Source organism: Vicia villosa, linkage group LG2 (genome assembly GCF_029867415.1).
Source record: "Vicia villosa cultivar HV-30 ecotype Madison, WI linkage group LG2, Vvil1.0, whole genome shotgun sequence".
NCBI lineage: Eukaryota > Viridiplantae > Streptophyta > Magnoliopsida > Fabales > Fabaceae > Vicia > Vicia villosa.
Window position 1 is genome coordinate 224,753,864 of NC_081181.1, and position 13,280 is coordinate 224,767,143.

Sequence of the window (13,280 nt, forward strand, 5' to 3'; positions counted from 1 at the left end):
TCACATATGATCCAGGATCGGTCCCGACTTTTTAGAGGCCCGGGACAAACAAACAAATAGACCCTTACCAAAAAAATGGATTTTTTACACACTTCCAAAATAAATGGATTTGTACTTTTAAATATTTATTCATAACATGTAAAATATGAGAAATGGTAAGAGCAGAGTTTCAAACTGAAAACATTTAATTTTCCATGCAGCAATTTAACCACTCGGCTGATATAACAACTTGCTCTTTATTTCGCTAATAATTATATATTTATTGTAGTATTATAATTTTTTAACTGTACATCCTAAAATTGAGACCCCCATTTTCTTGAAGTCCTAGACTATAGGCCTGTTTGTTTGGACTCAGGACTGGCCCTGATACAACCTTCCTCTAGCAACCGGTACTGAGTTTGATGAAATATTATTCCCATTATTCAATCTTCTTTCTTCAAAAATCATCTTACTAACAATTTCTTTAAAGCTCAAAATTTCCTTCCCATATATCAAAACAAATATAATATACTCATAAAAAAATAAAAGAGATATTCATTATCAATCTTAACTTTATTTTCATCATGAATCTTAACTCCAATAATTCTTAAATATATCTTATCTCCCTTTTTCGGTTCTTAAAAAAAAATCTCATGTTAAAAAATATGAATTTATAAAATAAATCATAATTTAAAGTCCTCTAAACTATATCTTATGCTATAAAAAATAGCACAAACACTAGCTTTACCACAGCACCGACATACAATCCTTGGTAGATCAATAAAGAGAGAAAAACCCTCATAAATTTTTATTGTATACTAGTTTTGAAACTTTGTCTTGCATATATAATAACCCTAAAATTGGACCACTCTTAAAATTTGAAACTTTGTCTTACATATAATACTCAAATTGGACCACAATAATTATATTAGTTAATCTATTGACGACCTACCATATTAACTTTAAATCATCATCCAATGTTAGTGGGGTACAAAATCAAAAGGTACCCACTTACTACTTAATCAATACCAAAAAAACAAAACATTGTTCTAAAGGATAAACTTTTTTTAGTACAACCTACTTTCTTTATGAAAGTTCCAAACAATAACGTGTCATGTTTTAAATATCGCACAATTTATCATTTTCCAATACACTCAACTTAAACATTAGTGTAACTAAAAGGCAACTAATCATAAAATTTCAGTTAAATCAAACGCGTGAATCATGACACTTTAATCATATTTAGGGTTTTAACCAAATCATAATCATATAGTAAAAATGTTGTTTGACAATAATAATCATGTCATTATATAGCTTATAAAAGCACATTTCATAATCACTTTAAAAAAAATTGTGTTCATACCTACATGCATATTAAATCTTCATATATATTAAAATATTAGAGTGACTCAAAAAGTGGTATTTTATTAAGAGTAGATGATAACTTCAACTTTAAATATGTATATTTTAATAAAATAATATATAAAATTTTCTAGATCACATAGGAAATTGAAATATCTTTTCTTTCAAGGCACAACCCTATAAGATTAGTTTCATAAATTAAACAAAGTTTATTTATTTATTTATTTATCTTCATAATCCTCTGTGGTAGGGTGCACCGTAGGCTCAGCTGTAGCATCATCTTCAATAGAATCATCACCACCAATTTGATCAAGAACAAGCACGAATCCCATAGCAAAAGCAGCGTCAAAGCCAGGCTTAACGGTTAGAGAGAACACTTCTTTCCCAATCAGAACACCTGTGGTGGGGTCCACTTTGCGATGAATCTCAGCCACTGATTCTTTTGTGGCGTTAAAAACGGTGCAACTGCGTTGCGAGAAACATCCTTCTATGTGGTACTCCTCACCGGAACTATCGTAGACCTCCACTGTAACGCCAGCGTAGGACCGTCCCATTATTGATGAACGCTTCACGCTGAAGGTGGGTTTATCACCGTTTATTCTTTCGCCTTTGAAGCCTTCCCACCGTTGATGAAGACTCGGTTTCTGCAATAACAAAATGTTAAGTCTATTCAAATCATTGAAATAAAACAAAGGCTAGTAACTAGTTTTTCTTTTGTTGGTACAAAAATAAAGGCTAGTTCTATGTATAGAAATGAAATAATTGTTGTACCATACAAAAATGTGAATATGTTTCTATAATTAGATGCTTGTGTCTAATAAAAAACAAGACCTATATACCTACAACAACTCTATTTTACTTGTAAACCATAAATTGTAGAATAACTTTTGCCTATAATTTAAATGAATTTTATTTTTTTTTCATTCTATAATGTTATATTTAGTTTAGCGGTGAATTTATATATTTATATAGAAGTTAGTTTTTGGAGCTTCTTTAAGATCACGACACACTTACATTTATATTTAGATGTTTGTTTGTTTGCTGAAATGTCGAATTTTAATTTTAAGAAATAATTCGAAGAGTAGAGTAACTCAAATTATATGTGATAGGTAATTTATATAAATTTAAATTGTTGATTTAGGAGTTGAATAAATCATCAACTTAAAGAAATCAAAATTAATGAATCATTCTCTTCTTCAAAACCCTTCCCCAATAACATAATATGCATTTTAAATTTAAGGCGAATTTTTTAGAATCACAACCAGTGGTCATAATTTAACAAAAACATATCGAATCAAAGTGACTCTTCTACAAATCTAAGTATGATTTAGACAAAATAATAATAATCAATAAAAATTCACACCCAATTATGCCATATAGATTCAAATTGAAATTTTGATGTTCAAAAAATACTTTAATCATGTAGTAATTTTTGACAACATAGAACATATTAACAAAGTTCCCACAAATCATTTAGTTATTATCATAAGTATAGAATTAAGAAGCCACATTTTTCTCATAAGGGTTTGTACAAAAAAAAGAAAAATAAAAAACATTTATTCAACTTTTTTCTTACAGTAACAGTGTTACTGAACGTGTAAATCACAGAAACCAAAAAACCAATGATTATTTATCAGCAACCCTAAACCTTAAAAATTCAACTATTATCAAAGTTGACTCAACGAGTTGACTCGGTTCAGAACAAAAAGCCATGGCGGCGTACGTACCTTCCGGCGAACGGTGAGGATGCAACGGCCATCCGGATCCATCAAAACAAGCTCATCAAGGTCACGAGAATCCGGTCCATAAGACTCAACTCTGAAAATAACTTCGCCTTTGGAATCATAGACAGTGAAACCATCACCGGCGAAGAAAAGAGAGGTTTTCAGCACAGTGAGATGAATCTCTTCTTCGAAAACGTATCCTTCTTGCACCAGTAGATCTTCTTTCATGTTTTCTGCTATGGTGGAGTCAGAATCAATACAAAAGGTAGTCATGAAGATGGAGATGGGAGAGATGAATGAGGGAGGGTACTATGCTTTTGGCATGTGAATGTGAATTATGATTTGTATTATTGGTAATTTTAAGGAAAAGAAAGTGGTGTGTGTTTGTTAAGAAAGATTGATGATATGTTTATATATAGTACCCCACTTTAATAATTTAGTTTTGTTAAGTGGGGTACATTGAAATTGATGCATGCATGGATGGTATGGTCATCTCCACGTCCAATGTCGGGAGCCTAGAGATACCGCAAGATTTTTTTATTTTTTTGGGGGTCAAGTTTTAGAATTTTGTTTTTGTTCTTTTTTGTTTTAGTTCAAAGATAGTAATCAAATTCACATTGCAATTTTATTTAAAGATGATATGGGTTTTGAGATTGACTAATTCAAAGAGATAATTTTAAGATTTATTTAGAAATGTTTATTGGTTTGAGTAAATTCGAATTAACTCAAAATTTTGACAGAATTATGTTATTGGATTGAATTGTTTTTTAAAAAGGTAAGAAATCTATTAAAGAAAGTAAAAGGGTTACTCCACCTGCTAAACAAACACGGAAATATCTCTTATCTCTCAAAATAACGGAGAGGGAGAGTATTTTAAGTAAAGAAGTTACTACAATCAACAAGTTTACAACTAGAGGAAAGCCAAATCCACAATCTATATATTATAGTTGATATACACTCATCAAAGCTCGGACTGACGTCGTTAAAAATAACGTTATTTCTCAATAACCACAAACTCCAAACAGAAACTAACCAAATAACTGCCATGATTCTCCTCTTCAAATTATTCTTTACTTTCTTCTTCAAATTATTTTTTAAGTTCAAGAAAAAACTAAAACAAACCAATAATATTTGATGTCAATTGATCCAGTTAATGAATTTTTAAAATTCAATTCGTGAGCCCGGATACGTAAACCAACCATAATTAATTTATATCATTATTATAATAAAAATTATAAAATATTTAACTTAAAAAAAAATAAACGTTATTTGTGACATTCGCAACTTATATGAAGACAGGAAAAAAATTTAAAATTTTATATTATTATAAAAAATTAATTGATGTAAATTAGATTATTTTTAAAAGTATTTTTCCCATTTATTTTTTATTTATCTGATCAATCTAACATAAACCAAATTGTTATTTTTTGGTTTGGTTTGAACTCTATTGTAAAAATATACAAATTCAATAAAACTAATCCATATATATTTGTATGGGTTCGGATATTAGATTCTACCGAAACCAAACTAAGCCGGCCTGCCAACATCGCTGGCGGAGATCTCATTTAAAATCAAATCATATTTATGTAAGGACTTGATTCAATAAAAATATTATTAGAAATTAGCGAGATTCGAACTTCAGACTTTTAAAGAAACACATTCGTAGGACTCAAGTCATCGTCAATATACAAACCCTTAGAGTCTTTTTGGAAGTTTGGAAGGGAATGAATGAGAATGCTTTGGAAAAAAGAGAATAATTGAGGAGAAAGAATTAAAAGATTTTGATTGAGAGGATTTTGAAGGGTTTTTTTTTATTCATAACATCAAAAAAATTTAAATTTTGGAGAAATTCTAAATTTGTATTGAATAAAAATTTTGAAGAGTATTTACTTATATAAATTTTTTAAATATTTTTTCTGTTTGTTAAAATATTCTGAAAATTAATAATATAGTGATGATAAACACTTTTTATTTTTTATACAAAAATATTTTTAAACAAATATTAAAAAAAAAATTATTTTCGAAAGCTTTCCCTTTTCCTCCTCTCCAAATTTCCAAGATTAAAAATAATAATAGCTTTTTAGTCTAATTAATGTTTTTTCCAATTTGGAATATGTGTTTTTAGAATTAACTAATGTTAGTCAAAGTGGGCGCCTCAATTAACTTGTAATTAACGTTATAGAATATATAAGTTGATTCATATGTTTTTAAAATATTAAAATAAGATGTTGCGTACATTTATTTACTTTTAATTTTAGAATAATTAACTCAATTCAACTTAATTTTTTTCTCAAAATATCTAAGCCTCAAAAAAATGTGGACACTATACAACAGCTAATCACATACATATACATACAAAATAAAAAACAAAATATCCGGAAACTTATAGAAGAATGCTCGTAATATACTCTTTTTTTAAAATTAACTTTTTTTATAAGATGAATGTCCCCACACGCAATTTAAAAAAAAAAAAAAGTTATTCGGATATCTTTTAAAATGTTCAACATCGTATGTATATAAGGTTTTGTATATAATATATTTTTTATTATTTTATTCTTTTTTTGTCACATATTAATTATAATTAAGGTATATTTGTATATGGTATTGAGTATGGATATAAGATATTAATATTTAGATGTTCAAATTGACCATACGTTTTTATATCATATAATTTCACCAACTAATATGATGAAGGTTTGAAAAAAGAGTATTAAAAGTAAATGATGATAACATTATTCGATATATATACTCCTATTTATGTACCTACTAGCATGATCTCAGTTACTATATTTGCATCGACAAACAAATTTTAGATATCTTTTCACTCCAATTGATTACTATTTTAGTGCATTAATTTGTTGGACAGATCTTAAAGGGTCCACAACAACTTACATATCATGTAACTTAACCCACTTGTTAAAAACTAATTCATATCAAACGATTGAATCAATCAATCAAAAAAAAAAAAGTAAGGATAACTAATTTGAATTAGTAACTATTAAATCAATTACACAATACCTTTAATAATGATATATTTCTGATATTTTTTAAGTGTTGCTATTTTTAAAAATCTTTAAATGATCGAATCTTGAAGCTCAATACTAATTTTATTATTACCAAATTATATGATGGATTTGTTTGGGCAACTCCGTGAACCGAAAGTCAATGCGTCAAATGCCGAGAATTCAAAAACATTGACACCACATATTCACTTGAAATTTTAAAACAATAGAAGTTTGAGTCAGATATTTTATAAATTTGATAGTTATTTTATTTTTAATTAATGTAAAATTTAAGTACTTTTGTACTTGAAATCCAACAATTTTTTACAAGTTTGAGTCACTCTCATCATTAGTCATGATCAATATTAAAATCGACATCCGCCCTTCTATCTAACTAATCAAAACTCTGATATACCACTTGTTATAGAATCAAATGTTAGAAATTCAAAAGACATCGACACTATATATACTGAAAATTCATTGACATTTTCGGATCACGCAAATACATTCATCTAAATCAATATTGTAGTTTAACAGTGGCTCTCTAGTTCGACTATTGAACTTTTGACTATATAATTTTACCAAATTGATTGCCGAATCAGATTTTAAAATATTGACTTTTAAACTGTTTTAATTTCGTTAAAATATTATTATTTTTGGTTTTATAATTCGGTTCCACATATTGGTCTTCCTTACTTCTAGTTGAAGAAAAACAGAGAAGTGGAAAAAAATCTCAATCACAATCAGTGTATATATTTTCTACTCCTTTTGTTTGGGCCATATAAAAAGACAATCATAAAAACTGTATATTACTAACAAAGTGACAATTCTTTATTAAATAATTACTGTATCAAAAATATATTTTTGTTAGTGACGTGTTTATTTAAGGTTAGATTAAGAAAAGGTGGTTGTGTTGTGTTACTGTGGAAGGTGTGGGGGACCTGAGTTTGGGTCAGAGTGTGCAGTCTGCACATGCAGAAGCTCAACTTTTTTATTTGTAATTATCGTCTTATGTTGTTGTACTTTTGACACCGCAGTTTTTAATTTTAACTTTTCACATGCAGTAGTATTTATTTTTTGGAATTCTGACCTGCTGCGTGTCAATCAATCAATGGAATTTAAAACTAATTCTACTGACTACTACTGAGATCCAATCCAAGTCACTTGCAAAAAGCAACCATTCCATACTAGCTCAACATCTTTATTTACATTTACATATATATCTTGAGAATATTTTACCCACATTCTAATAGTTTTACCATCTCTACAAAATTAAAGAAATATTAGTTTTATTCTTTTTTATATTTACTTATTTAGTCTTTTTTATATTTTATTTTAATTTTTTGAACTTAGTGAAAATTCATTGGGTAAATGGCCACATCAAACAATATATGATTTAAATATGTATTATAAATTAAAGATAATTCTTATCTTATAAGTCAATTTTATAGAAATAAGTTAGATTCAACCATAGTTTTTACTATGGTATTATTAATAATCATGTTTAAGATCCAATGAGTCATCTGCTATTAGATTCTCGTGATCGTATTATCCATTATTTATTTTCACATTCTAAACGTCCTTCAAATGTCCCGTTATAAGCATGAATAATGTGTTAAGAGTCTCACATTAAACGAAATATGGCTTGAACATGTGCTTATAAGTATATACTATCCTTACTTCACAAGACGGTTTTGTTGGGATGAATTAGGCTAAATCACATCTCTTAACATTGTATGATCAAGAGTCTTATTTAAGATTTGTTTAACTACTTGCTATCAGGTTTTTATTGCTCATCATTAATTTTAACGCTCCTGAAGTCCATCCCTGGACGTGAGGGATGTGTTAAGAGTCCCACATCAAATATATGACTTGAACATGTGCTTATAAGTAGAAACTATCATCACTCTACAAATCAAGTTTGTATGGATGAATTAGGCTCAACCACATTTCTTAACACATCTCATACAAGTGTTTCGATTTGTTAATGTATTCTGATGATTAATAAGTAATGAAAACTCCAATACAACTGATCTAAACGATATTTGTTTCTTTACCTAAATATTTTTTTACTTTTCGAATTGTCCATCAAATCACTTCAACTAAAGTAATTAAAAATGTATTTTTTAAATAAAAAGTTGGAAAAAATTATAATTTTATTTAATATTTTTCAATTAAATTTTATTTATGTATATATAAATATCTTTATATTATGCGATAAAAAATCAATCATGTGTAGACATGGTTGATGCATTTTCTACTAATCAGATATAAATGATTGTCACAATTATACAATAACATACAGACACATGAAAGAATAGGAGAAGTATAAAATTAATATTGAGATGTGATACATGTGGGAAGTACACGGAAATCGACACTTCAACACAAAATGCTACTAAAAATATGATTGTACATTCAAAATCAGGTCAACATTGCCTTAAGATGGTGTCAGGATAGAAATTAAATGTTAAAATATGGATTTCACAATCACAATTTACTTGTTAGTTTGATAGGTTATGCATTTATATAGCATATAAATGAAGATGAGTGGAAACATGTTCTGGATTTGATAAAGTGTCATATTTCACTCACACAAAAAATACTTCTATTAATGCAAGAGCTAATGTATCATTACTTGGATATGGTGAGGATGGTCGGTCCTTAGTTTGTTGAGACTTGGATGATGAAATGAGACCTAGAAAAGGTCTTTTGAAAAGTTATTCAAAGACTGCATGCAAGAGTTAAGAGAATTTTTGAAGATATAAACTTTGGGTCCTCATCCACAAGAGAAATGGATTACCATACTAGATAAGGTTTACGTGATAGCAAGTTGGTATAATGTCATTTTTGTCTTTAAGGTTTCATAGCCTAACTTTATTTTCTATGACAACTTCACATTCCCATATAACCTCCATTTATTGCATCGATTTTGTCAACAAAAATTATTGGGTTAAGATAATTATAAATACTTACTTTTGTTAAAAAATAATAAATTTGAACCTATATTTTCTAGATAAAAATGAAACAATAGTTTTTATGCCTGAAATTTAGTTGGGTTGGAAGAAATTTCGTTCCCCAAAAGCAACATCTTGGATGTTAGGATTTTTTTGGCAACTACAATACGGACAACTACTTATACCTGTAATGCCAGACATTGTTAGCTTTGAGTAGATATTATTCATGTTATATTTTGTTGGATGTTAGAATAATCAACATAAGTTTCAAACTCAAAATAAATGTCGATAATACATAAGTATAATACTCATAATAATACTAGTACATAATAGTAAAACAAACTAATTTAATGGTTCATCCCGAGAAAGTCTAATGCTTGATAAAAAATGCCTAAATGTGAGATTATCTTCCTCGACAACCAAATCTTAGACCACATGTTACAACTCGTAAACAATTTGATGATAACCTCATATTAGAAGGTCATGTGGCTGCATGGTCTTCATTGATCATAACAATTACTAATATGTGCGACTGTTGAAGGGCGTACCAAACAGTCAAGTTCAAGTATGACAATGGAAGAAACTATCAATTGGTTCGAAGCCTAGAAGCCAATGAATATTATGATGAATCGGGAGGCCATAAAGAAATTGGTTAAAGCACATCATACACCAAAATAAAAATAAAGGCATTGAGCAGAAAGGTATATATATATATATATATATATATATATATATATATATATATATATATATATATATATATATATATATATTTGTTTCCTCAAAGGCATAACACCCTGCAGACATTACATATAATAATAATAAAAATAAATCAAGCCTCTTCACTTTGAGACGCTCCACTACGGTTATTCACCAAAGCCTCGTCCTGAATAGTCTTGAATGAGTTAAGATCCAAGCGGGAAAGATAAATGCATGTGGGAGAAGCCTTTCCATCGAGTCAACTACGTGGTCAAAATCTGCGTACACATTAGACAGAGACTCATCGACTTTACTCCTAAGCTCAACCATTTGATCATCGTGAACCTTCTGGTCTTTAGCACGATACTTTTTATCCTCCTAAAAAACTTTCAAAGCCTCCTTAGCATGAGATTTAGCCTCCGCAGTAGCAGTGGCAATTTCGGACTGATACTTCTTTTCAAGCACTATGAAAGACTCAAGTTCAGGAACTTTGATAGCTAAAGAAGAAAGAGAGCCATGAATTTGCGCCTCCTCTTGAAGAGCCTCGACACGACTGACCCTTTCCTAAAAGACAGGCACCTCATCCTAAAGCTTGGAGCAAATCTGCTCAATAGCCTCACATTTCCCTTTTAGGTATCCCTCTCTTTGGAAGGATTACCCATAACCTGAACATCATCTCGACCAACAACAGGAAGGAAGAATAAAAAGCCACTTGATAGGTGTAGGAGGTAACCTTAGATAAAAGTTCCATTTTCTCTGCCTCAAGAAGATTTTAAAGGTAGAGCATATCATCCTCAGACATAGGAGTAACAGGTTCCTCGAGAGTGCGAAGAATTCGAGCAAGTATGATGGCGGTTAATTAGAGAAGGGAGGTTCTTGATCCTGAAGCACTTCCTCCAGATAGCCGAGCCCGCTTAGGGGAATCTTTCTCTATGAGAGAGGTGCCTGATCCTGAAGCACCTCCACCAGATAGTAGAGCCCGCTTAGAGGAATCTTCCTCAGATAACTAGTAACTCCTTATTTGGACGATAGAGGACCGAGGATGACCCTTGGTAACCATATTTATATCGATCGACGAGTTGGTCATGCTTAGGAGTGGCCGGATAAGTCTCAATCGTAGCAAATACGTAAGAGTATTTGGAGTGTAAGTAACAACCCGAATTAGAGGACCAACTTTGTTGCCTAGAGTCGTAGCAATAGCATAAACCTTTTGTAGGGAATCCATTTTATCTACAGATGTAAGCACAAATGGAAACAAGAGAGAGAGAGAGAGAGAGAGAGAGAGAGAGAGAGAGAGAGAGAGAGAGAGAGAGAGAGAGAGAGGTGACTCCAACCTCACCTAAGATCCTTTTCCTCTCCAGGCAACACCATGCACAGTATATTGTGAGTATCAATGGACTTCTTCCTTAGCAGCGATACAGACACATGTTCACTTAAAATAGAGAGGGTTCCCAATATCTATGAATCCACTCAACTATATTTTTTTTGCATCGTTCGGATCCACCAACGTAGCTCTTTTCAAGGATAACTCGTCGGCCTTGAAAATATCAAAAAGACTGAGCTAGCTAACACCATCCGGATGGGCTATACGTGCTAGGTGATCCTTGATGTCGACATCACTTAAGTCTTGGCCGTAGGATTTTTGGTAAGTTTTATTGTAATCTTTAGCATCTTCTCTATTCGGAATGACAACTTTCATTTTCAAAGTCAGCAAAGTAGACGAAGTCGAAGTTCCTGCAACTTTGGGGGAAGTAGGCACATAATTGACTATGTGGTCATCTTCTGCATTTTCATCAGAGAAAAGAGCGTCGAAAGCATAATCACTCAAAGAAGCCCCCTCAATCGAATAACTGATAAGTGCCAAATTGTAGTTATTTTGTGTATGTAAAAAGTGGCGCTTATAGATACTTTTTGTAATACAGTTTGAATAATTCCCCGTTTTTGTGTATATTTGTATCGTTTGTGTTTTGTTACGTTTTCATGTAAATATATACCGTTTGATAGTTTTGTTGTCTTTTTGTAGGTATTTATGCGTGTTCGAAGCTTTGAGGAATAAAGTGTCGAAGACACGGCGACGAGCACGCGATTTTACCAATTCATCAAAGGATAAGCTCAAAATATGGATGATAAAAATCATCAATTTGGTTGCAATTTATTCATTGTTAGATAGAGCATGAAATAAGCTTTCAAACGCTTTGAATCGGGCGCAAATCGGAGTTACGGTTCTCAAGTTATGACCAAAACAAGATTTCATTTTTCTGTTGAGCGGGCTAAGCGGGCTTGACCGTGCTAAGCGCGGTCTGGGAGCATTTTTGACAAGTTTGACAGAAAGTTGGGCGCTTAGCGCGGGTTTTTGGCGCTAAGCGCGGTCTGGCGGTTTAAGACCAATAAAAGACATCGTGCTTAGCGCGGTGGGCGTGCTTAGCGCGGTCTGCGATTTTCAGTTTTGCATATATGTTGTAAAATCATATTTTTTTTAGGTTTTTTATCACCTCTTTTCCCCATGGAAGAACTCTGATCCATTTTTGATAGTTTAGAGGCTTAGGAAACACCATTTTTTATAGACATCATAGATCTAGATTAGGAATGATAACTGTTAGTTTCTAGATTTCAGACATGGAATTAGGGCTAATAATCGTAGTGGGTATCGAGTTTAGTGCCTCTGTGTTGTTTGTGTCGATTGGGAAATCGCTGATGTGAATAGTACGGTTGAGCTTTCGTCGGTGTTTCAGACATGGACATTGATGTGGCATCTCGAACAGTGCCCGGTGATTTTGATGCGTATTGTAAGTGTTGAGTGATAAGATCTTCAGATTTAAGTATTCGACGGGTAGAATGAAATGCAATTCCATAACTATTTCTCTTAGACTATTAAGATTGTTTATTTGCTTTATTTACTTTTCCCGCACCCAATCATGAAACATAGAACACGAGATTGTTGAACGGAAGTTTTTCTCTACCAATCTCTGTGGACTACGATACGATATAACCTATATCACCCGGTAATAAATAATACCTATTACTTTTTGCTTTCCGCTTTACCGCTTCAACAATAACCTTTAGAAAGTCTCTTTGAATTAGAATCATTGTATACATGGATAACCTGTGGGGCTGATTGGTTAGTGACTAAGGGTAAAATATTTATACCAGAAGATTCCTCTATCTTAACTAAAAGAGAGGAATCACTACTCATAGAATCACTTAACAAACTTTTGGGACTATCGTTCACATTTGCTATGATATAAAGAATGTTAAAGATATGAAAGATTAAGGTAAGAAGGGTGCATTGGAGAAGTATAATCTAATGGAAAAGGGAAAGTTCAAATGAGAAATAAGAAGTTTCGATCAAGAGATAGCAAGCGCTCTGAGAAATACTCCTAGAGAAGATGAAGAAGGAAAGTCACTCTCAAAGAAAAACTGATTTTCAAGGGTAGCAAAAAGTTCTCTCAGGGCTCAAAAACCCATACGTATAGAGACGAGAGCAATCAACGTGCAAAATCCATAGTAGCTAAAAGTTCTTGATCAACGATTGAACTTCATTTAGAAACGTAAACGAA

At 31.3% G+C, this 13,280-nt stretch overlaps 1 protein-coding gene across 1 annotated transcript; it reads right to left on the bottom strand.

The window, feature by feature from the left end:
• Window positions 1–1,420: 1,420 nt before the first annotated feature.
• On the bottom strand, window positions 1,421–3,462 carry LOC131654051 (protein LURP-one-related 5-like). Its single transcript, XM_058924458.1, has 2 exons — window positions 3,069–3,462; window positions 1,421–1,985 (listed from the first exon to the last, which is right to left on the bottom strand). The coding sequence occupies exons 1-2, from the start codon at window positions 3,336–3,338 to the stop codon at window positions 1,563–1,565; spliced, it is 693 nt and encodes a 230-aa protein (XP_058780441.1). The 5' UTR covers window positions 3,339–3,462; the 3' UTR covers window positions 1,421–1,562.
• Between the last annotated feature and the right edge of the window lie 9,818 nt (window positions 3,463–13,280).

What these genes read in the sequence shown, in the direction of transcription:
- LOC131654051 (XM_058924458.1), bottom strand. Translation starts at nt 3,338, where the DNA reads ATGACTACCTTTTGTATTGATTCTGACTCCACCATAGCAGAAAACATG. An exon ending in TCCTCACCGTTCGCCGGAAG is followed by an intron (nt 1,986 to 3,068) that starts GTACGTACGCCG and finishes TTGTTATTGCAG; the next exon opens with AAACCGAGTCTTCATCAACG.